A 26,462-nucleotide genomic window follows, 5' to 3' on the forward strand; every position below is an offset into this window, starting at 1 on the left:
AACAACCACTAGGATCGCCACCGTCGATTGGAAACGACTGCTACAGTTGATCCATGTAATTCAAAAGAGAGTTATAACTTGACTTCTTGTGCAGTAGCTATAGATGATTTCATGTTAAGAAAAAAGCACTGAGCCTATGGGGCTATTCCATCAAATGATCAGTTGCCATAGAAATGACAACCTACCACATAACTTGTACAATGTATTAGGCAAGGCCAGAGCCATCTTCAATTACAAGTCGGAGCACGGGTAGGTTTGGCAACACTGAGTGGAGGTGGCAGAGGCGAAATAAAGCCATGACATTTGACATTTTAGTGCTTTGATTTTGTTTTCACAGGTACATTTTCGACATTAATTGATACAAAACTAAGTGCATATGATCAAGATTTAGTGTATTGATGTACGTAATTTATTACGGAATCTGAAATGGTATTTTATTTGAGTTTCAAAATACCGTGTAAGTACTTGCATACAGCCACTTATAACTTAAAAAAATTAAAAGCATACATGTTTTTTTATTGATGGCACAAGGGAAAATAAATAAATACTTAAATAAATGTTACTTGTAAAAGGTAAAGGTAAAGGTATCCCCGTAACATGCCATGAAGGCACTTGGGGGGGCATGGAGTTAGAGCCCCATGCTTTCTATGACCTCGGCACTAGAATGAGGTGGTGTGGTCGGCACCACGCTCTGACCGCCTTTTACCCCCGGGAAAGACCCGGTACTCAATTTTATAGGAGGCTGAGTGAACCTCGGGGCCGTTCTGAAAGTTTGGCAACGAGAAAAAATCCTGTCACCACCTGGGATCGAACCCCGGACCTTCCAGTCCACAGCCAGCTGCTCTACGAACTGAGCTACCCGGCCGCCTAAATGTTACTTGTACCAAAAATAAATAAAATAACGACGTACTTTTGCAATCATTATGTGGCTAGTAAATTGACAATGTTTTGCCGCTTTATGTTGTTTCACCTCTGACGTGAAAGTTCTAGGATATTATATACATTTTAATTTCATGTGATTTTCTGTCGTGCTTTGCTATAAATATTTCAGATGCCCAGGAAGTCAGTTTCAGTTTGAACCTCGCCAGTCACCGTAACAATACTGTTATCCTAAATTATTTGTTATAAATTTTCTAAATATAATTTTAAATAGGCCAAGGCCAAGTATAAAGATCTATGAAAAAATGAAGAAACATACCTTCAACATAATACGTAACAAAACACATTATGTATTAAGAATGTGCCAGTTAGCGTAAACTCAATGAACTTTAAATCCTGTAAATACGAAGTGAAAATAAACATGTTTATAACTAATTTATTACAAAAGAAATAACATTAATAAATAAACATTGAAAACCAATAAAGTGAGTGTATGCATCTACAAATTATACGTAGTTCTGACGTATAGCAGGCATTCCGAATCTTGAACAAAACTGCAACATTTATGGGATCACGAAACAGCTGTTTACAATGAACTTGAAAATCAATGGCGTAACTTTATTGATATAGCAGGCGAGACCCAACAATTTGGCTAGAATTCTGATACACCACAAGTAATACTGTAAAAATGTAGTTTATACAATATTTAATATTTAGAAGAATTGTCAATCACTTTGTCATTAATAATAACCGTAACAATTGCTAAAGACTGCAGCTTATTTTCATTTATTGTCTTGTTTTTATCGTCAACACGAACTTAGTTTATAATAGATCAACAATTAACATTTGGTACGACCGCGAACATAATTCCATCGACACACACTTATATTGTAACATTAATTTACATTGAAAATCAGTATTAGAACGATCACGTGTTCTGGATAGTAGGCCTCCAGTTGACAGTTAATTACAGTGTTGCCAATGTATGGCTCTGGCTTGTAACTGAAGAAAGCTCTGGCAAGGCCCATAAAACTAGTGCTTTTTTCTTAAAGTGGAATCCTCTATTGATGGCACCATAGTGAAATTGATCAAAGTTGTTGCTGTCAAAGCCTATAAGGCTGAGCAATCTGTTAAATGTAATCCTGGGATTAAAGTCGTAGAAGCACAACCTTGCCCTCGCCAACAATCGAAAAATACGGAACATCTTGTGTGTGATAACGTGTTTGAAATTTTCGCATAACAATTGAAGAGAAATCTCTCATTAGTGCAATGAGTATTTGAGAGAAATTAATTTGGGAGAACAATCTATTGAGTCAACAATGATCAATTGCAATTAGATGAATGCTGTATTGCAATAAAAAAATGCATTTCTTAAACAACTGTCAAGTTATTTTTCTTCTCTTCATTAGAAAAACCAAATGTAAGATTTCAGGAGTTTGTGAAACAGACACAATACAGATGCACGTTACGGTCTTGATTGTAAAAAAATTAAATAAATCTTGTACTCATACATCTCGTGTGGACAGTGTTTATCAAGTAATGAATGTTGCTACTTAGGTTAGTGAATGTTCCATATTACAGTTGGATTACTATAACTGCAAATACGAAAGTGAAAGATTGTGTATGAGGTAGCCATTTCTAGAGAGTTCGGGCATGTGAATGGAAAACTGCTCGATATTGTCGCCTTTTATATGTATAATGCAGTAAGTATAATTGCCAGTATTAAAAGGAGAGTTGAAAATTATGTTACCTTATGCTGTGTATGTATATTTCTAGCTATGATTTCTCGTTGCTTATGTTGTTGAGATTAATTAGAATTTTATGCCGATGGAATGTTTGAGTGTTTATTTTCAAAGTATACTAACAATATAATCCTAATGAGAGCTTTTTATTTAATCCTATTTTGATTATCTATATATTAAGAATGGTTTCTAAACTTGTGTAAAGATTCCCCATCATTAATAGATTAAAATCAAAGTGGAAAACAATTTCAAGACATCCACTTTGAAAAAAATACGAAATTTTGTATTGTAGTTGTGTCTGCAGTATTTTTACTTAGTCATTTGGATAGAATCTTTACATACAAATGGACATAAGAGTATATTTTACCATTATATAGGTTAAATAGATAGAGATTTTGAACTTACATCTTGAGATGGAGGTCTCCATGTGCAGTTGGTTATATGAGTAGTGAAGTGCGCTGTTTTCTGAAAATGTTTTATACTATTATATAGATAAAATATCTTAAACTAATAATGCTGTTTTTGTGCTGTAGCTGATAAAATTGTAATTCCTGTGTATTGAGTAAAGTAGCAACTATGATAGCTTGCTATAATTTGCTATTAAGTAAATTTTGTGCCAATATTATTTTTCTTCCCGACTTGAGTTTTGATCAATAAATGAGGCAAGATGAAACCAGGGCTTATATGTATGCGAAAAGTTCTGAGAGATGCTAAGCAAGATTTCGTAACACATCATGAGTCAAGGAACATCCTGTATAATGAGACTCGTCTAGTAACATTTTGATCAGTTTTGCTGTTGAGTCACAATTGAATGAAACCTGTTTCAGTGTGGTGGAAATAATTAAGGACTTTTTTTTGTCACTGAGAGAAATTGTTTAAACAAAACATTTCCTATACTGTGATTGACCAGTGTTCCATATTGTTAGAAATTATTATAGGAATGACAACTGGTCCAAAAATGGATAGCGATCCTCTGGCAAATATTGCTTTCACATGTAAGTTGTCATTGTTATTACATTTTCACTTAGCGATAGGGTAAAACACTAATAATTTTTATGCACATCCTCAGTGAAATTATGACTTCTTTTGTTTCGGAGTATTGCCTTGAAGTGACCACATTTTGCTTATAAAACTGATGATTACTGCAAATGGAAATAGTTGCTGGAGAATTGCCAAAATTTTGTGCCAAATATTTTATGGTAGTTCTTGTGAAGAATGTGGGTTCTTGTTACATATTTTCTTTTGACATATCTTCTCACAGATAAAAGTCACATATTTAGATCTGTTGATCTTGGCCACAGTTCGTGATTTAAAACACACTCGTCAGAAATATGGATAAATTTATTTATGATATAGTTGAACAATATGGCATTGTCTTGCATAAAATATCCAATTTTACTTCGTTAATCATTTAGATCTTAAAATGAGTCTGACGTAGTATTCAGAATTAATTTCATTAGATAATATCAGTTCAGTTCTACTTCAAATTGTGCAAGCATCTATCATGCATAATATGTGAATTTTTGGTTGTCTAGTAGAATGTTTGCTATTTTAACAGTTTACACAGTCACTTTCTCTGACCTATGTTTCATTATTATTAAAGACGAACTGAGGATCAAGTAAACCATTAAAAACTGGTTCCGTAAGGGAAGACTCCACTGAAAATCATGAAAATTTTCCCAAATTTTTTTAGGTATTTCACTTATTCAGAATTTATATTTTCATACCCCAAATGGATTCAGCTCAATTCTGATTACAAATACTCGTATGTTTACACTTTTTAAAACAAGGCTGGAAGGGGGCGTGGAGTTTAAAGAGCTGTCAAAATTGTTTTTGATCGAAGAATTCTTTTTTAAAATTTCTGATTACAAATCTAGCAACTTTTTGTTGGCTCCCTGAAGTTACTAGATGAATGTAGCGGAGGAGAATATTAATTTACATAAATATTCATTTCATTTTCAAATCTGTTTTTCTGTGTTCATTTTTGTTGATTCAACACCAACTTTCTTATGCCAAATATTAATCAATCTGGATGAAATTTTTACTGCAAGTATTTATGAGGTAGCTGCATGTTTCTATGCATTTATTTTTCTATGCATTTATTTTTCTTAAGAAAAATATTAATAAAATAAACTAGCAGCATTAAGAAAAATATTAATAAAATAAACTAGCAGCATTTCTCACAAAATAAATGCAAAATAAATATTTTTCTTAATGCTGCAAGTATTTATGAGGTAGCTGCATGTTTCTATGTATTTATTTTGTGAAAAATGCATTTCTCACAAAATAAATATTTTTCTTAATGCTGCTAGTTTATTTTATTAATATTTTTCTTAAGAAAAATATTAATAAAATAAACTAGCAGCATTTTTCACAAAATAAATACATAGAAACATGCAGCTACCTCATAAATACTTGCAGTAAAAATTTCATCCAGATTGATTAATATTTGGCATAAGAAAGTTGGTGTTGAATCAACAAAAATGAACACAGAAAAATAGATTTGAAAATAAAATGAATATTTATGTAAATTAATATTCTCCTCCGCTACATTCATCTAGTAACTTCAGGGAGCCAACAAAAAGTTACTAGATTTGTAATCAGAAATTTTAAAAAAGAATTCTTCGATGAAAAACAATTTTGACAGCTCTTTAAATTTCACGCCCCCTTCCACCCTTAATTTAAAAAGTGTAAACATACGAGTATTTGTAATCAGAATTGAGCTGAATCCATTTGGGGTATGAAAATATAAATTATGAATAAGTGAAATGGCTAAAAAAATTTGGAAAAATTTTCATGATTTTCAGTAGAGTCTTCCCTTAAGTCATCTATACTGTTATAATCTGACAATAGAAGACTTTTAGAGTCTAAATTTTAAGTCACTTGACAGTTTCCTCTTCTATGCTGTACTGATCAAGCAAAAGTTACGATAATTTCTTAGGTCTTGTACCCATTATTGGAGAGTATTGACAGGTTTTTCTTGAGTCAGAACTTGCCTCTTAGGATTTCTTTATATCTGAAATTGATGATGTAGCACAAAATTTTCTAAAATTATAAATGACTGATTTACACGTCACTGGCGAGACTGCAAATTATTTAACAATTTCCTCGGACACTTTGTCCACAAAGTGTTCAGTAGCATGTAGTTTCTTTGAGCCATGAACTGCCATTGTGCATTGGTAGAATAAGTTATATTGTAGTCGAACAATGGAGTCAAATGTTGTTCTCTTAAGTGAGATGAAGTTTATTTAAATATATGACAATTTTATATAAGAAGTGATGTTTTATTTGTATTTACTAATTTTAAATTTCAGCATACGCAAGATAAATGATTATACAGGTGGAGGTATCCACTGAAATTGAATTGAAGTCGTCTTCTTCATGACATTCGAGAATCATTTCATAAGTCATGGCAACTATGTTGTATCTTCCGAACTAGGTGGCCCGGGTTCGATTCCCGGTCGGGGCAAGTTACCTGGTTGAGGTTTTTTCCGGGGTTTTCCCTCAACCCAATATGAGCAAATGCTGGGTAACTTTCGGTGCTGGACCCCGGACTCATTTCACCGGCATTATCACCTTCATCTCATTCAGATGCTAGATAACCTAAGCTGTTGATAAAGCGTCGTAAAATAACCTACTAAAATAAAAAGTATATCTTCCGAATAACCGAAAATGTGGTTAGTTCATTATATACGTTTCAAAGAAACCTTTTGCACACTGTACGGAATGCCACTGCCAGATTGCATCTGTGTGCATTGGTGGTTAGTTGACAGCACAGACAAAAGTTAGTATGCTAGAGGCTGTGTAAGTAAAGTTGAACAGCGGTCATACATGAAAATTGCAGTTCTTTGTGGCAGAAATGCTCGTCAGTATAATTCTGAGCTACAAGATGCATTGAATGATAAGTGAATTGCCTCCTATCAGGAACCTTTTGCAGCAGTGGAGGTGGAAGATTTTGGAATATCCTCCCTACTCGCCTGATCTCAGTCCATGCGACTTTGTTCTCATTCTGCAATTGAAGCTGCTGCGTGGTAAGCGGTTTGCAAACAGGGAGGACATCTTAACAGCATTTCGATGAGAGGTGATACACATAGACGAATCGCACACAGCTGATTGTATTCAATGCCTGCTTCATCATTGGCAAAGATGTATGGAAGCCTTAGGAGATTATTTTCAAGAGTGTTAGCTGTAAGTAATGTAATGTTTCCTTTTGTGCATAATAAAACAATGATTTCTATTTATGCATCTTTCAATTTCCCCTACCCATTGCCTCCTGTACCCAATTTCGTACTAGCATTGTGAGGCACATTCCAATGACCTTCAGTTGCATATAGTGAATTTATATTCCTGCAGCTTTATTGGGTGTTATAATATAGTTGCCATAATTATGAAATGACCCTTGTATTAAGATTGAATCATTCTTTAAAATCATTTACACTGTTGTTTGTAACTAAATTAGTAACTTTAGTTTTCCTTTCTCTCATTATATTCATAAATTTCTCTTTAAAATTGCTGACACTGAGGATAATGATGAAGATGAAGAAGGAGAAACCCGGTGCTGCACTACTTAGCCTACTATCAAATAGAGGGAGAGAAAAATTAATATTGTACTGTACGTTTAAAAATAAGACTAAAAATCCAAACAGAGAAAAAAATAAATGTCTTCAGATATTTGACTTTTGGATGACTGACATTTTGATAATTTTAATCGATATTGAACTGTACTACTGCTACTGTGTTATGCCATTTGATATCTTTTCTGAAAATAATGGAAATATAAATATGTCGTGTCATGTTGTGTTGTGTGTGATCTGTTACATCTATGTTATTGATTGCATTGGCAACTGGGTAGTTCAGTTGCTAGAACAACTGGCTATGTACAAGATCTATGTTCAATTCATGAATGGTTGCGGAATTTTTCTCATTGCCAAATTTTCAGAATGGTCCATTCAGCCAGCTAACAAATTGAGTATTGGGTCTTTCCTAGGTATGAAAAGTAGTTGAACATGTGCCAATCATACCTCATTCGAGTGCTGAGGTCTTGGAAGCATGGTCCTTGTGCCTCCATAACATATAAAGGGAAATTTTATATATATATATATATATATATCTATCTCGCAACCACGGATTGCCGACGGAAGGAATGTGAATCAAACACTGCGATAAGGAAGAGTGGGCGAGAGGAAAGGTCACGAGATAACTTGAATGATATTCGAGAGTACAGTCGGAAGGGAAATGACATCGATAGAATCAGTTTTGCATGTGATAGTTACATTACGACTTTAGTTTGTTCCATTGCATGTGAATATGTGTCTTATATCGCACGGTATTATTTCATTCGTAAACACATGTTGCGCGTTTAATTAGCTTCGAATTTTTCTCTTGCTACGTTCTTTATTTCCACAACGATGTCCTCATTTGTTCATTTTCTTGGAAGAGACTGTACTTTTATCGGCTCTCACCTCTCCCCTCTCGGCGTGCCTACATACACACGTCAAAACAGACAGCAACCCCACCATTGGTTTTCGGTAATCGTTTCTTGCGTGAGCTATATATATATATATATATATATATATATATATTTTTTTTTATTTATTTATGTTAGTTTTATTAGGTGTGGTACAGCTTACATATCTAAGAACAAGGATGGGTTGTTGGTGAATTATAGGGGATGAAGGGTGGAATAAACACACACGCACTTAGGCCTTTTTTATGGGCCCTGTTGTATCACTTCCAAATTTCTACGCGGGCGAGAAATAGCTGATAAATTTTTGCTGGAGCCCTCTTCACGGACATTGTTCCCTAATTTATAACACAGGACCCACGGCTAAGGCACGCTTAGAATTTTATCGCCCTTCAGCAGACATCACGAGAGCCTGAATTTCCATGCAAATGCAAGTTTTTATACAAGTTGGTTACACTTCTTGAACTTTGCAGATATTCATTTTATGACATTTTGAATCCAAATCCGTGCATGTTTTGGCCCTTTTTGGGAGTAAATTCATGCAGAATGCATATTTTGAAGACTTCAGATTAACATTGCGACATTGAAAAGAAAAAAAAACATTGCAACTAGAGAAGTGATTGTTGAAAGAAACAGAACTATTGTAAGTAATGTCTTCAGGTATAATACAGAATGGTTTTTCAGCCCCTCCCCCCTCCCAACATCTCGAGCCCTGTGGGCCCGTTATTTACGCCCTTGCATGTGAAGTTAAGATAAACATTGTTGTATATGAACTACAAGATGATGTTAGATCTCGATTGAATTCATTATGCATATGGTACTGGTACATTATGCAACGAGACATGCATAATTAATTGTATGGCACAGGCCAGCTATATGTTGCAATTATAATTTCCTTATGCTGTGTTAAAGATTTATATCTTAAAATAAGGAACTTTTATGTATGGTATTGTGTCAAGTGTCCATTATGGAGAAATGTTAAAACAGAATTTCGTTGACAATATAACAGTTTCACAATACAAGCCATTTATAGTATCAAGCCCACGTCAAAATCAAGACTTAATCACAGGTTATTGTAGACACCTTATATCACAAGCTATTTACAGTGAAATTCTGGGCATTCACTATAGGAACAACAAAAATTAATTAAAACAAAGTTATTTTACACACTTTATATATTCACTAAAGCTTTTATATAAAAATTTTACTCTGGTATATGTTAGGTATCAATCAGTCAATCTTCTTAATGTATCCAGCTATTTGCTGACAACATAAAGTCCACTATAGTCTATTCAGTTGTTTTTCACGAGAAATGAGGGGTATTTTGATCAGTGTTCATTATAGATGCCTGTTGCTAGTAGCCAGAGTTGGGGTGTAGTCAATATATACTACAGGGCTGTGTCTTCTGCAACTGGTACTGATGATTTTAATTTACTTCTTTTGTGGTTTATGGATGGACAGTATAGAAGAATGTGTTCCAGATCTTCATCATGATTATTACACCGCAGACAAGTAGGATTATCAGAAATGTGAAATCGGTGTAGGTACAATTGTGTGACAATGTGACCTGTTCTGGCTCTTGTTAAAAATGTTTGAACATGTCTGGGCAAGTCATTTCCAGGTTATTTGGTTTCTTTTGTACAGACTGTAAAATTTTTCCTTTGTTAGAAGAGAGCCAATTGTTGATCCATAGGTTTGTAAAATGAGACTTTACTGAAGCAAAAGCACTTAATAGAGATATCACTTGAAGAGGTCTTGGTTGAAATATGTTGCCTGTTTTGCAATATTATTGACTTTCTCGTTTCGAATATGTTAAGTATGAAATGTGTAAAAATTAACTGAGCACATATTTGCTACTTCAATCTCCTTGTAAGAAGAGGATTTTTCTACTGTTCAGTAATTCAAATTTAGGTAATAATCTTAGGTCTGATGTAAAAGTTTGAGAATATTATTTACAGTCATATTAGTACACATTTGTTGACCAGTACCTTATCGGCATAACAAGGTTTTCTTGTAAACATTTAATTTCTTTTTGTATAAAAACTGAAAGGTACACTTGGTTACTTGTGTTTGTTACTAACAGTATAGCAAATAGAGATGACATTCTATAATTTTTTGTAATATACAGTCACTTAAATGTATTTAAAAGTTTACTACAAAATTCTGTTTATTTATTTATTTATAATAACAGTTAAATGTTACAATAGAATGAATGAAGCATCAGTTACACATAAAATTTTGTAAAATTAAGGTCATCCTACATTTTGTTTACTCTTATAATACTAAACGTCCTGTTAGCATCAAGGTTTATCGTTATAGAGTTCTTTTTTCTTCATCGTGGACTGATTAAAAGTGGATTTCAAAAATAAATGATCGATAAGATGTTTGTGAATTTGAAGATATGCCATTCATATGAATGGCTCTTCAAATCATTATGAATTGATTAAATAAGAGCATGTACAACATTGTACATCTTCAACATAACACTGACACAGTTTGAAAAAAACGCACAAAATGAAAGTTTGTTAATATGCACACTATTTTCATTTCGATTTTTTGCGGATCCACAGTGTTACTTCTGCGTGATGAATATTCGTGTCGAGGAACTGATTCATGTATGAATTCCAGACAGGTGTGTGTTAACAGCTATTCCGTGCTTCTTTCACTAGTTCAGGCTGTCCCGGTAGTGCCTCTACACCAATCATGATCATTGAATTATTGAGTTTTAGTTCAGGCATTGAGTCAGCATCACCTTCATCTTCCAAAGAGCTCGTGGCTGCATTTGGATCCAGAAGTATTAAATGTCCTCCAACTGAAACAAATATTTTAGAAGTATATTCTTATCATTTCATAACTCAGAAGTGTCTGCAATTTGTACTAACTTTAGTAATAATTATTTTATGCTCGACCATGCCGAAATGTAGTAATTATACACCTGGTAACAGTCCTTTAATGCATGTCATTAAAATACACCTATTCATTAAAGTTCAGGTTTTCGATTATTCTCGGATATGCAATCGAAAGACAACGAGGGAAACGTCACGGAGGCTGGAAATCCAATACTGTCGCAGAAGGTTAAGTTCTGTTACTATAATAATTAGCGTTAATTGTAAATAATCAAATAAATTCAATTTGTCATCTCGTTTTTCAATTCTAAATCAATTTCCAGGTTATATCAAAATTAGTTCATGTTATTCTCTAGATTACATCAAGGTCAATGACATTATTGTTCCTCGGAAAAAATCAATACTTTTGCGTCTGTGCACATCTCACAATTTACGAGCTATGCACAAGGTCACTTCCGATCTTCAGTCAGATACGAATAAAATAAATACTTCTGAATAATTTCAAGTTAGAAATATGGTCGAGCATAAAAAGTCGTATAAAACTTGTCTATAATGATAATTAAGATGCTCGTATGAAAATTATGAAACTCCCGCTCGTTTCATAAACAAACATACTCGCGTCTTAATTACTATCATTATAGGCTCGTTGCATAATGTACTATTATCTATCCATAGAATGAAAAACAATTAAGGACAATAAAATTAACACAGCAAGATACATGGTAAAATACAAAATCTTGAACACTTTTTTTGAATGGTGCTTACCTTTGTCAAGAAGCTTGCATGCACAGTCAGCTGCTAATACAAATTTGACAAGCTTGCGTATCCTGCGTGCTACAATTCCAGGACTCATATTAATCAGCAGTCGTGCATTGTTCCCCTTTCTTACAGAGAGTTTGTACACAGTTCCTGATCTGCAATATAGCTCAGAAAAATTGCTTGGAGGAGTCTCCTCGCAAATTGGACATGACATGGTTGCATCTGAAAAGGGATAAGAAATGGCATTGAAGTTCTTGATATTACGAAATACCTGTGAATGTATCAAAAATATTATAATAGGGTAAAACCTACTTAATTTCGAGATATACCTTATTTCGTCATATATATATATATATATATATATATATATATATATATATATATTTTCTTTCACGGAGTTAAGTTTACTAAACTGAAGCTTTCTCACATGTGCTCCACATATGGCAACCAATGTTTAAATGCTGTGAAAACTTTCAAGCTGTTCACCACGCATTAGACATGTAAATGTCATGAGTTGATAAAAACAGAAATCATCACTTGGTAACCTCACTATAGTGCTACAATACGTTATACATTAATTTCTTACCGGCCACAGCTTGAGGCAAGACATAAGAAGGAATAGGTCCTTCCTGACCAGAAGGTGTTTCTAATTCATGATCCACGTTCACAAACTGTGGGTTCAGTCCCTCAGTTCCATTAACGGGGCTTACTGTGCTGGTAATATCTTCTGTGATAGATTCCTCTGTAAACAATACACAAAACGTCATAGATGACCTACTCAGCCTTTACCTTCTATATACACAATTTTACCTTCTATATACACAATTTACTTTGTAACGTTCACATGAATTATTATTGAAAATTGTTATTCCTACTCATCTAAAATGGTGCATGGAGGGAAGTTGATTCTATTGGTAGAATGCAGTGGCGGCTCCTGCATATTTCTTAATAAGAGGAAAGAAGTTAACAGCTCAAAATGACACCTTCTTGAAAGAAACGTGCTACAAATTAGCCTACATCCATATAAGTAAGACCAGGTAGTGTTAGAGTTGGCCTTCCCTTTTGTATAGCAATAATCTGTTTTTGTAAACTGAGTTTCCTAAATTGTCCAAAATATATAATGTTTTCACTTCCATTCATTGTTGAATAATTGCACAAATTAACAATTACAAGGAAATTCACAACTTCGCAGCATTTTTCACGCACACGTGTTGGAAGAGATCAGCTACTAGCACGTAATCGGAACCATTTTACGGAAATGGGAATGAGAAATAATCTGTTAGGAAAGCGAGAACACTGCACCCACCCACGTGGTCTGTGTTGCCACATGTACATTTTACAAGTTCAGTATCACATGCTTTTGAAGAATGTCAGTTCTTGTAAAGTCATACTACCATTATTGTTCAAAGCTGCCGGTGGCCGATTAATTTTTTTATGTTAAAATAATGTAGTTTGCAGTACTTTCAATTTCAAATATATTTGTAAAAAAAACTGACAACTTGGCCGTTGTCCTGTCTAGTAGACAATGAATGGAAGTGAATTTCAGAGGCCAAAAAGATCTGCGATACTAACATAGAACTACTTCCTCTTTATTTTATATAAATCCAACTTCAACTTTCAGATATCCTCGAAAGTTTCAAACCATGAATAGTAGCTTATATAAAGTGCAATGAATAATATATTTTGATTTATAATTTAAGAAAGTTTATATAATGTTTTTCATAGCTTCGCGTTAAAACTGTTTTTATTGTGTCTCCTAGATGTGTTATAGTTTGGTTGAATGCAGCACTGTTAGATGGCAGTGATAGCGAGCTTGCTGCAAGACCAGTCGGTTTCTATTTCCCGCCCATGCGCTGATTTAGAGGAGGATCTCCTCCCCATCCTTTCATTTACTTGTTTTAAAACTCTGCTTCTTTCTCTGGCTGCTAGCGCGCTGTTGTCTATGTGTGTTAACTACAGTAAAGGAGGAATGGATTGACTTTCCTCCACACAAACAATCTCGCATCCTTCTCACAGTTTTTTAGCAGCACATGAGTGCGCGTTGTTTAAAACTTTTTAAAACTTGATCAACCGAGGTTTTCTTATAGCTGTGAACTTAAAAATTATCGAATCTCCCTCGAATTTCAAGGCACATATTTAATTTGGTATTTACTTTCAAAAGAAGAAAAATGTGAGGAGGACGTTCCTCCCTTCCCTCCCCTGAGGAACCGCCACTGGTAGAATGACAGACTGAAAAAGCTTAGGTAGAAAAATCCTAGAAAACAGTAACTCTCTTCAGACTCCTCATTGGCCATTACAGACTAAAAGAATGACTCAAGAGAACGTAAATAACAGCAGCAAAGGTAAGCAAAAACTAATGTAGGAAACTTCATTCAGAAAAAGAAACAACACAAGATTTAGAAGTTTATAATGGGAAGAAAGACAATTAACCACTTAGACCAATGTCTGCTATTGGAAAAGAGCATGTTGTAATCTTCTTGTTAGTGCTACACGTTTTGTATTCCTCTATCATTGTAGCAGTTGCTGTTTTACTTCCATCCACACTCCATTATGCAATCAAGTGATAAAAAATGGGAAAAGCTGCAGCCACCACTCTTGAGCAGTAAGTAAGACGTGTGACAGCATCCACTCTCTATTACACTATCGAAGTTCTCTGGCAAAGATCTTTTATAAAATTTATGACAGTGTAATAGGTTTTCTTTTATAAAAGTTCCTTTGACAAAAGATCTTTTATAAAATGTAAGTGCATCTTGTTACCTTCTATAAAAGATCTGCCGAGCTTGAAACCAATATGGCGAAATGTAAAAATTGTTTGACTGCTATAATGCTGATAATGAGAATATGAAGCAAATGAAATGTTATGAAACATAAAACACGGACTACAAAAACAAAAATAAAAATAGCAGACTATAACTGCTGTACAAGAGTGATGCACAAGTCTAGACAAATTGAAAATTATCTTCATTCATTCTCATAATAATTTATATAAATTTTTAAGTCCTCGCATTATACCAGTACCTTTTTTTCTCCCTTTTTAGTGAGTTTTGACATTTCCTTTTTTGTTTCTTTTTCAGCAATATGCATATTGTAATATTTTGAACTAATTGTAGCTAAACATGCATAGTACGGTACTGTCCATAATTGATTTTTGGATATCTGTGATCAAAAAATTATTTTATTTTATTTAACTATAAATGGAGGCTAATGATTATTTTGCCTTAATTTTAGGTTATCTTTGACAAAATATTTTATATACACGTGTAATATTTACTCAAAATCTTACCTTTTATCACAGATCTTTGTTAAAATATTTTATGCTCTACCATGCTGAAATATAGTAATTATACACCTAGTAGTAGCCCTTTAATGCACCTCATTAAAGGACACCTATTCATTAAAGTTCAGTTGTTCAGCCAATGAGAAATCACCATTGTACCATTATAAAACCGCAAGAATCGATTATTCTCGGATATGCAATCGAAAGACAATTAGCGAAAAGTCATGGAGGCTGGAAATCCAAAACTGTCGCAGAAGGTTATGTTCTGTTACTATAATAATTAGCGTTAATTGTAAATAATATTCAAATAAATTCAATTTGTCATCTCGTTTTTCAATTCTAAATCAATTTCCAGGTTATATCAAGCCTAATGTTCATGTTATTCTCTAGATTATATGAAGGTCAATGACATTCGTGCCTCGGAAAAAATCAATACTTTCGCGTCTGCGCACATCTCACAATTTAGAAGGTCAGTTCCGCTCCTCACTTACATAACCATAACATGAATACTTATGAATAATTTCAAGTTAGAAATATGGTCGAGCATAAAATGTCGTATGAAACTTGCCTATAATGGTAATTAAGACGCTCATATGAAAATTATGAAACTCGCTTGCGCTCGTTTCATAAACAAACATACTCGCGTCTTAATTACTACCATTATAGGCTCGTTGCATAATGTACTATTATCATATGTACCAGTATTCTTTGTCAAAGAACTTTGACGGTGTACTGGTACTGTCATATATTTTATAAAAGATCTTTGTTCAAAGAACTTTGATAGTCTCTTTCATGGGAAGATTGGAAGTTTGCAGTAATAGTCTGCAGGTTGCTTTAAGATATTACCTGATGCGGGTGAATTTTCAAGTAACCAAAGCCTTTGCTTGTATACATCACTAATGTAGTGACAAATTAATACATTGTAACTCACTTCCCTAGTTTCTAGTTTGCTCGTTAGTGTTACCAAAAGAGCTTTGTGATGACACGAGTGAGGAGGATTACATCATCCCTTTCTCTTCATCTCATATCCCCTTCTTTTCCCTTATTAACTCCAAATGTGAGGATTGCTGGTAGTCATCTCTACCTCCCAGACTTTCACTTCATAGCATAATGCGGCTTGTCCCTTAAAATCCTTTCTCTGGTTGACAATTGCAGGCAAAGCCTAGTAAACCTCAATAGCAGAAATTGTTCATATCCCCACTTTTCATTTGACTTTCATTTTATCTTCAATTTCAAAACGTTCTTGTCATGATATTCCACCAAACAAAAGCATGTTAATTAAAACTTACACTGATAAATTAAATTAGAAATACTAGTCTTGTAGTATTTTGGTTATCAATCAATTCATACATAATATATTATTCACCATTGTCAGAGTTACTTTTCATAAATTGATTATTTTTCTTTTGTTGTTAGAAAGATATGGGTACCGGAACTGTACACATGTTTTAACATATTCACATAAAAACATATTAAAACTATAAACTTACCAGAGCTAAAAGGCTCCATTTGAAGATCTTGTGGTTTTGAAACATCAACGGTTACCATTTTACCAACTTCAGACTCCTGCTTCAGCAAAACTGCATCTTCATTGGATATGTCTGGCTGAGGATGAGGCAATTTCTCACTTCTACAACCCCCATCTGTGTTATATTTCTGCAGAGAAACAACTTCTTGATAATTACAGCATTAGGCCTAGTATCTACGAAATATTTGTGTCACTAGTAAAATTAATTCAGTGACAACATTCGGCCATTTTATTTTATTTTAATATTTTTCTATATAGTAGAGAGAAACCAAATTTGGAATAAGTGAGCTAAGTCTGCATATCACATTGTTTATGAAGGTCAGTGAATGCTGAACTTGTCTTATTTGGCCTGTGTATTGTTCATTCCATAAAATATTGCTATTTTTTTCTAGTTTTTGAGATTACTATTTAAAAATGGAAAATTGAAGTAAGATGTTTAACACAGCAGCCAAGACTTAACAATATTGTAGAAATAAATATATCAAATAGTCACAGGATCACTAACTCAGAATTTAAGAATATTAAATATGGAGTTCCCCAGGGATCAATTTTAGGTCCATCATTGTTCCTAGCTTTTATTAATGATTTAGCCTCAACCGTAAATAATTTATCTCAGATAATCGTAGATCGTATAAGTGTGATTATCCTGGAGTCCACGAATCGTGCAAATGTGGAACTTGTTGACCACTGAGGACAGTAAGTTGTGAGCATAAACTTATGTGCAATCAACTGAGCTACATTTACTAGCTCTTACCAACTCAAGACTTCTTCATACTCATGCTTTGCAAATTGCATTACCAGTACTATTATTTGGTGCAACATTAAAATTAATATAAAGCAGAGAACTATTTTCTGAATGTGTTGGAGCTGCTGTACTTACTGTTGATACTGACAGCTCTTGCTGGTAGTAATCATAAACTCTAACAATAGCTGGAGCTGGATTTTCCACTTCTGTCTCTTGTACCACTAGGAATCCTATACACTGCTTTCTGCTGGAGAGCTCATCAAAATAGAAATTGATTCGATCCTGTTCCTCCTCCCACCGTTTCACATCTGTAACATCAATCATTGCGATAATCGAACTTTCGTTTTATTTGCTTGGAGTAGTATAGATATTAAAGTATTTCATATAGTTGTATAAATAAAAAAAGAGCGATATTTTAATTGTTCACTAAAAAAATAGCCCATACGAACTCATTATATTTGGGGTGTCAACAACACCCCGCATGACTACTTAAGGGTTAATATAAATTTAACACGCCAAGTATAGTTTTATTTTGTAATGAAGTGAACCATTCTCGAATCTTACATTATTCTAAAATCAAGTATCCAAATAGGTGTCATATATCCCGAGCAAAACAAACATAAGGTAACATGCTGTTTACCAATATATTGTGGCATCCATCTGGAATATTCTGGTTGCGTCGGGGAGTTGCGCGCACATCTGGCGGGAAGGAAGGTGCGGGGAAACGGAAACTCGAGCTTCAGTAGGTACTGTAGCGCGGCACAGAGCGAGGGGAAAGAACTGCGGAGAACTACGGCATGGAGCAGAGAGAGTAGGGGAAACATCTAGATGCATATCCCTCTCGAAGGTTCAGAAAGCCACGCGAATCGAAGATTCCAGATGTTACGGTGTAATAAATAAAAGCGAGAAGCAGTCTTGAGTCAATCTTCAGTCAGCCTTCAAGTCTTGGACAGCAGCGAGCAAGGTGGACCTGAGTTCGACGTGCAGTGAACCTGAGTGAGTCTGTAACTGTGGCAGTATCCAGGCGAGTGCAACGTATCCGGAGGACTTGAGTTCGACGTGCAGTGAACTTGAGTAAGTCCGTAGCTGTGGCAGTAACCAGGTGAGTGCAACGTATCCGGAGGACTTGAGTTCGACGTGCAGTGAACGTGAATCCGTAACTGTGGCAGCGTCCAGGCGAAGGCGACGCGTCCAGAAGACCTGAGTTCGATGTGCAGTGAACTTGAACAGTGAACTAGAAGAACTAACCAGGGCAAGCGAACTGTGAACTGAGAACTGACAGTTCTGTTCTGCACATAGTGCTTTATGAACATTAATTGAAATTACGAGTACATTGTTGTTCTTCTCAATAATACACGTCATTGTCGTCGTGTGGAGTGCAATAACGACTATCGTGTTGCTGTGTTGAATGGAATACCTATTGTTGTAGGGTGAATTATTAGAAATAAAAGTCACATTGTTGTCGGATGTGTGGTGGTAAAAGTAAGAATAAAAAGTCACAATATTGTACAGTCCTTGTGACCCAGTTCTCCATTGTTAGATTTCGAAGTCTTGTGAATTACAACTAAAACCTACCTTTGTGAACAGTATATCCACTCTAGTGGACTATATTTTGTGCCACTCTTAACTTTTAGGGCCATATTCATAGACATTCTTAGCGCAGGCTTCCGGTGGATGATCAGCAAACTAGCATTTTTCGTATTCATAAACCAGTGTTAGCAATATGATATAATATGAATCCTGTACAAATAATCACTGGCGGCCAGGTAGCTCAGTTGGTAGAGCAGCTGGCTACGGACTGAAAGGTCCGGGGTTCGATCCCAGGTGGTGACAGGATTTTTTCTCGTTGCCAAACTTTCAGAACATCCCCGAGATTCACTCACCGGGTCTTTCCCGAGGGTAAAAGGCGGTCAGAGCATGGTGCCGACCACACCACCTCATTCTAGTGCCGAGGTCATGGAAAGCATGGGGCTCTATCTCCATGCCTCCCAAGTGCCTTCATGGCATGTTACAGGGATACCTTTACCTTTACCTTTACAAATAATCACTCGATAGCCGGGGCTAGTTTAGCACGCTCGTAGTGTGGGCTAGCGAAATGTCTATGCATAGCATCCTAAGTGCTTATAAATTCGCGCCCTATGAATTACATCATGTGATGACCTGCATTGTAATTATTAAGAATACTTACTGACATCACTCTGGTGTGACAGGAGATACAGTGAAGCACGGTCTGGAGTATAGCCAGTCACCATGTATACCTCCAACACAGCCATGTTGGATGTCTCATCAGGCAACTTATAGCCCACACAGACTTCTACTCGTTGCATCGTGCATTCATCCACAGATGCAACAGGACCTGTTCTCACCTCCAGGTCGAAGGCATCACTGCCGGATGCATTTCTCACGTTATACCTGAGAGATGTCTAGAATGGCAATATCAGTCAGCTGTTACATGACATAAAGAAATTAACACTTTAATGCAGTCACGTATGAACATACAAACACACACGCACTCACATATACAGAGTGATTTTTTAAAATTTTATTCAAAATTTTTGAGAATGCACACAAGGCTTCAAGTAGAATCATTTTTTTTATTATCCAATTTAATAAACCCTATTTCACCCTGAGGTATATTAGGTTATAGTTGGCATCAAAATACATATTTTATAACCAATAAACAATAGTAAAATTATAATATAAAATTGTGGCCAAGGTTACAATTCACATGAATTATGTAGAAGAATGCACCTTAATGAAAGAATGGATCCTGTTAAATATTAATGAGATGTTTGAGGAATAATCAATTCAAAGATATACAAGAATGTCTAACTGTTTCAGAGTAAATACACGACCTAAAAAGATAATCAATAGTACATTAATATAACAAAGTTTGACTTTCACTTTCAAATTAATACTTAATTCATGAACAATGGAATAGTTAAGAGTAATAGAAGGATATTACAAGCAATGATTTACGGTTATAAGTTACATACGTGATTCAGTAACAAGTACAATAATTGAAATAATAACACAAGTAATGACTTATAACTAACGAATTGTTGAAGGGCAATATATAATAGTAGGGGCAATACAAAAGATTTAAAAACAAATGTAAACAGTAAACGAATAGTAGAAAAATTGACTTAAAATTACACATTCTTTTTAAAGCAATAGGTAACAACAAAGAGATACTAATATCAATACACTGACTGTAGTTATAGATTAAACACATTAAAAAAAAAAAAACAAACATGCAAAGGATCAATAGCTATTTTCAGGCATTATACACATGGACCATGTCTTTAATTCACATCTTTTTGACGTTACTTCGTATATTATTTTGTGTTTCAATCTATTTCAATTTGTTATTTTTCACTGTAACAACAAAAATATGTTTCATAAAGCCTCAAGGCATTTCTCTATATTGATTGTATCCTGGTACTCTTTGTCAATTGCAACCTGTAATGGTTATAGGAAGAAATATTAAACATATTATTTTAGATGCAATAAATAGCTATACTAAGAGATGACTTAAAATTTACGAATTAAATACATTATTTAGTAACAACAATTGGCAATAAGGAGTATTACAAGAAATGGTTCAAAATTAGAAATCAAATACCTAATTAAAATTAAAAGTAAAACCAACAGTACAATATTATAGTATGCGAAATCGAAGACTTACAGTTTCATAATAGTTGATTAGAACTAGATAGATTAGATTAGAACTGGCTAGTTGAGTAGAATCATTTTAAAGTAGATATCCAAGTCTACCAGTTTCAACATGCAATGCTAATACTGTCTGTCTAAGACTTTTTGATTGAAAATTATAGTTTGAGTTGTAACATTTTCATCCACTGAACCTACCTGTACCAAAGCACAGCCTTCGCCCACAGCATCAATCTCTATTTCGGTTGGCAGTACTGGGAGATATTGTTTCTTGAGCAATAGTCTCTCGAGCTCACGGATTTTGAATGTGTGTTCCAGCTCTGTGGCTGTAACCATCACAGTTAGATCATTCTTGCTATGTGGCAACATAATGGCGTATTTGGCTAGGGCTTCCAGAGCTACTACTGTATCCTGAAAAAATAAACGAACCGACAAAGTTTGATTGCATATTGGACAAAAATAATAAAAACAAGTTGTGGAATTACTGTTTTGACAAGTACATTTTGAAAGAATTTTATGGTTTATTATTTACCAGACAGACAAAGCAAATGGAATCTGAAATTATAGCTGTATTATATTTTTCTTCAGCGAATGCAATTCTATGAAAAGATATTTATATATTTTATTAGAAGGCAATTCAGTGAAAGCTTAGAAAATGTATTAAAATTTAAAATTCTATAGATATTTCGTAGTTAAAATGACATGTGTAAGTGCTATAAGCTTATAAGTAATTTACATCGATGCTGGCAGATGTATTGTGGCTGGCATACAGAAGACATTAATCTACAGAGGTGTAGTACGTTTTCTGGAGAGTGGAGGGTACTGTGATGGAACTCCACTGGAATCGTGACGATAAGCAAACTGAATCGACAAGTGATACCTAGAGGTCTGCATGGGCATGGGCCCAGCCCACAGATCTAAGGCCGGCCAGATCATGGGCTAGGTTTGAGCTGAAACCTTCAAGAGTTTTTCAGGTTCGGTAAATTAGTACTTATATGAGATATATACTTTTATTCTTACAGAATTATCTGTTTTTATGTCATATGCATTTACCTTACTCAAGAAAAACTGCAAACATGGCACGATGAATCTTTCCATGGTAAAAGATTCCGGACGTAAACTATCCCTCCATTCGCTGCTGCCAGGAAGTCAAAAGGAGAATAGCAATGGCAAAGGAAGCTTTTAATAGAAAAAGGAGCATCTTTTACGGACCTCTGGAAAAAGAACTAAGGGAGAGACTAGTGAAGTGCTTTGTGTGGAGTGTAGCATTGTATGGGGGCAGAAACATGGACATTACGACGAAGTAAAGAGAAGCGACTAGACGCACTTGAAATATGGATATGGGAAGAATGGAGGGTGTGAAATGGACAGACAGAATAAGAAACGAAGCTGTGTTGGAATAATGCTGAAATTGATCAGGAAAAGAAAAAGAAATTGGTTGAGTCACTGGCTGAGAAGAAACTGCCTACCTACTGAAGATGCTTTGGAAGGAATGGTGAATGGGAGAAGAGTTCGGGGCAGAAGAAGATGTCAGATCATAGACAACATTAAGATACATGAATCATATGCGGAGACTTAAGTGGAAGGCAGAAAATAAGAAAGGCTGAGGAATGCTGGGTTTGCAGTGAAAGACCTGTTCTTGGGCAGATCACTATGAAAGAATGAATATCATATGATTGAGGTTCTGGCTGATATGTACATCTATTATCAGACAGATCTCACTTGACGATATGTTTCAAAGGAAGAACACCTTACACCATTATCTCCTGGCCTAGTTGCCTCATGAGTTGTGGTTTGTTGGTATCACTTGTAAGATTCAGACCTGTCTTTGGACAGTTGACTAAACAACAACATCATATGTTATTTTAGAAGAAAAATTCGTTCCAGCACTGAGGATCGAACCCAAGACCTTCAGCTCTACACGCTGTATGCTCTTATCCACCATACACCAGCTCGAACTCCCCTCCTTTTATTGCCCTTTGGCCTTACTTAATGTTATGACATTATGTCACAGTACATCTTTAGATATCATTACACAGGAGTGCATTTATATTCTAAATAACTTTGTCGATCAGGGTATTCCAAGAGTTATGTATTGTTAGCAGTTTGTACAATTGAATACTTTTATCCTACAGAATTTTTTGTTACTATGTAATATGTTATTTTAGGAGAAAAATTCGCTCCAGAACTAGGGTCGAGCCCATGGATCTCCAACATAGTCCAGTTGGTAAGAACAGTCAGCACGTAGACTTGACTTAATGAAGACTGATCGACTGATATTCTATTGGCAGTCCCATAAGATGTTTGCTTGCTTAGACTCTGTCAAAACAAGTAACTTCATATGTAAAGAACAGTCGATAAATTTTGCCTGCAATCTTCTCATTCAAGATGTTTACATTGTCTGTAATCTTTTCACTGTGTGACTGTTCTAAAAAAGATATATTTTTTTAACCATTTGAAATGTGACTGTGATCTATTCTTTCCATTATAAATACTAAATTACTTTGATTTCATCGAGATTAGTTCAGCATAATATAAGATTGGGTCGTTAACAAGAATTTCGGTATTAAGTAAAAATAAGTCCACCGCTGTGGAGTAATGGTCAGCATGTCTGGCTATGAAACGAGCAGGCCTGGGTTCAAATCCTGGTTGGGGTTTTTTCCGGGATTTTCTCGAACCAATTGAAGCAGAATTGCTGGGTAACTTTCAGCGTTGGACCTCGGACTCATTTCGCCGTTATTAATTCATATATCATCATCAATACAATAGCCCGGGTTAAGTTCACGGTGCAGCGTGCTGTACCTGTACAAGAGCGCAGCCGTTCGACTACCCAATCATTCACAAGAATAGGAGTGGTAAGCACAATAAGCCTCAGGTTGCAGTGTAAGCCTTCGGGTTCCTTCTCCATACAAGAGAGAAAAAAAAAGTTAAGATAATGCTGTGTTGTATCTGATGGCTGTGATAGTATGAATGAGGTGGTTGTAAGAAATATTTACCTGAGTAGAAATGAAACCTCCCTGAGCATTTCTGTGCTTGGAAATCCATCGCACAGCCTGAAGAGCACTGATGAGATTTTCTTCTCCACCAAGTTTCACGAGGGACAGAATCGCATAAGCTGTCATTTCCACACTTAAGCCCAAGGATGCTGTACCTACAAAATATAATTTCTTAACATGTATATGCCAATATATTGCGTACCAGTAACAATGTATTGTTTGAAATCAGCTTTTTAAAAATTGAAGTCTCACAAGGAAGATCTAACCAAATTAAAAGTAATTTTGATAGTGATAAAATGTATAATAAATTACTCAATATGTTCTTAAATTATTTTACTTTATCTTTATACAGAGAATTCGGAAAATGCCGTACAAGACCAGCACTATGCTCAGAACTTGCTATGGCAGAATGTTTTTTCAGCTTTTCTATTTTTGTAAGAAATAGGCCCACTCTACTATCTTGACTAAAAATATATTGGCTGTAGCCTACTACTAATTCTATTAGGTAAATAAACTATCTTCTTCATCAGTACATAGAAATATATTATGTAAGAATAATCACATAAAAATATTAGTATCATTTGCTGCTCTAAGTCTGGAACTAAACTTGCTTGTTGTGAGCATTTATGTTTTCTCATAAAATTTTGAAACGATCTGTTTGACTATCTCATATAAATTAATATTTCTCCCACTTCTAATCGACATTGTTATTTTCCTGCAGTAAATATATATCATTTCAGATAGAAAATAAAGGAAGCAGTAACATTTTCATTCAATCACAATTGTTAAGGCTGGTTCACAATAAACCGGAAACAGAAACGACGAGAACGAGAACAGAAATAATGTTAAAACAAATGTATCTAAATGTGAGCGTGAATCTTACATTTAAATACATGTATTTTTACAATATTTCCATTCCCGGTTTATTGTGAACCAGCCTTTATACAAATAATTTCTTTAGCACTAACAGACATTCTTCTTAATTACGTACCTGCTTTTTCCCACCATAGCAGATCTTGTTGTCTGGTAGCCATTCCCAAAAGCCTCGTTAGTGATTCTTGCGCCATATCTTTCTCCCCCAGTAAAGTGAGAGCATAAGTCGTTAGCACCAATGTGTATACATCTACGTCAGTATCTCCTCTCAAACAAAACATGGCATTAGACGTCACAGATGGGGAGAGTGGGATGCCCGTTTCCAACAGTGAGACAAGAACGTAAGCAGTCAGAGCTGCTGATGACGCTTCACCTGTCAGACCTCCCTAAAAATTAACAGTAGCCACTAGTGTTGAACACAGTTTTGATGTACAAGAAATAGTTATAGTTCAACTCAAAATTTTCTCGGGCTTCCAGCCAGGTCATAAGTTGGTGATCCACCGACGTTTCGAGGATGTTCATCTTCCCCATCTTCAGGGTTAAATGATAACTAAAGGTACCCAGCTCTTTAATTTATAGTGTCAGAGGGAGTAGTCAGCCGAGGAGCTGTGCGCTGATTGGCTCTTATTAGTGCGGACCGTGATGTGAACGCAGCCGATGTGTCATCTCGTTTTGTGCTGTTCGGCTGATTGACTGCAGGTCTCACAATGGGCTCGGTGGACGAGTTCTTATGTGTCCTCCACTGATGACGGCCCGTCATCTGGGCATTGAGAAATTTGGCTGAACACTGTATTGAAAAAAGCCATAGGGCTAATTTTAATAACACCGAGGTCCTGGCGAAGTGTTCGGGCTATTGGGATAGAAGAGTAAAGGAAACCCTGGCCATAGCGGCGGAATGCGGCAACCTGAATCGGGATTCGGGTCTCCAACTAAGCACGGCGTGAGCACCGGCTATTAAATTTCTCAACGCCCAGACGACGGGCCGCCATCAGCGGAGGACACATAAGAATTCGTCCGCCGAGCCCATAGTGAGACCTGCGGTCAATCAGACGAACAGCACAAAACGAGACGACACGTCGGCCATGTTCATGCCGCGGTCCGCACTAATAAGAGCCAATCAGTGCACAGCTCCTCGGCTGACTACTCCCTCTGACACTATAAATTAAGGAGCTGGGTACCTGTAGTTATCATTTAACCCTGAAGATGAGGAAGATGAACATCCTCGAAACGTCGGTGGATCACCAACTTACGACTTGGCTGGAAGCCCGAGAAAATTTTGAGTTATCACGTCGCCAGGAAAGCTTTAGTAGTTATTTCATAGTTATAGTTATTATTAACAAATTTATTCCCCTAAAGATGGAACAGGCCAAAGGCCTAATCAGTAAAGCAGATGATGATGATGATGACAATTAACACAGTAATTCGTTGCGGAATAACCTCTCCTGTTGAAAGAGTCATACTTACATTCAGATACATTCATTATGCCTTTCTCAATTCTTGGTACTAAACATCACCACAATAATGACTGAGGAGCCTCTAATGGAGAAGAGTATAAATTCAGAATCACCACGATGGTTTAGTGCAGTCCTTTTCATTCATTCATTCATTTATTTTATTCCATAGATCTTACATGAGCAATGAAGCTTTAAGATGTGGAATAAGTCAAAATTTTACAATATTA

The 26,462-nt window shown here is 35.4% G+C and overlaps 1 protein-coding gene across 3 annotated transcripts in view; it reads right to left on the reverse strand.

The window, feature by feature from the left end:
• Positions 1-10,246: 10,246 nt before the first annotated feature.
• Positions 10,247-26,462, reverse strand: part of LOC138712422 (alpha-1-inhibitor 3-like) — a 118,705-nt gene continuing 102,489 nt past the window's right edge. For all 3 annotated transcript variants that reach the window (XM_069844216.1, XM_069844218.1, XM_069844217.1), the window contains 9 exons: positions 24,900-25,167; positions 23,909-24,063; positions 21,111-21,323; positions 19,429-19,663; positions 17,376-17,548; positions 16,458-16,623; positions 12,277-12,432; positions 11,697-11,912; positions 10,247-10,897 (listed from right to left, as the gene is read on the reverse strand). In XM_069844216.1, the coding sequence (XP_069700317.1) occupies positions 10,725-10,897; positions 11,697-11,912; positions 12,277-12,432; positions 16,458-16,623; positions 17,376-17,548; positions 19,429-19,663; positions 21,111-21,323; positions 23,909-24,063; positions 24,900-25,167 (1,755 nt within the window). In that variant the 3' untranslated portion in view covers positions 10,247-10,724. The remainder of the gene's footprint in view (positions 10,898-11,696; positions 11,913-12,276; positions 12,433-16,457; positions 16,624-17,375; positions 17,549-19,428; positions 19,664-21,110; positions 21,324-23,908; positions 24,064-24,899; positions 25,168-26,462) is intronic.

This window comes from Periplaneta americana, chromosome 13, assembly GCF_040183065.1.
Source record: "Periplaneta americana isolate PAMFEO1 chromosome 13, P.americana_PAMFEO1_priV1, whole genome shotgun sequence".
NCBI lineage: Eukaryota > Metazoa > Arthropoda > Insecta > Blattodea > Blattidae > Periplaneta > Periplaneta americana.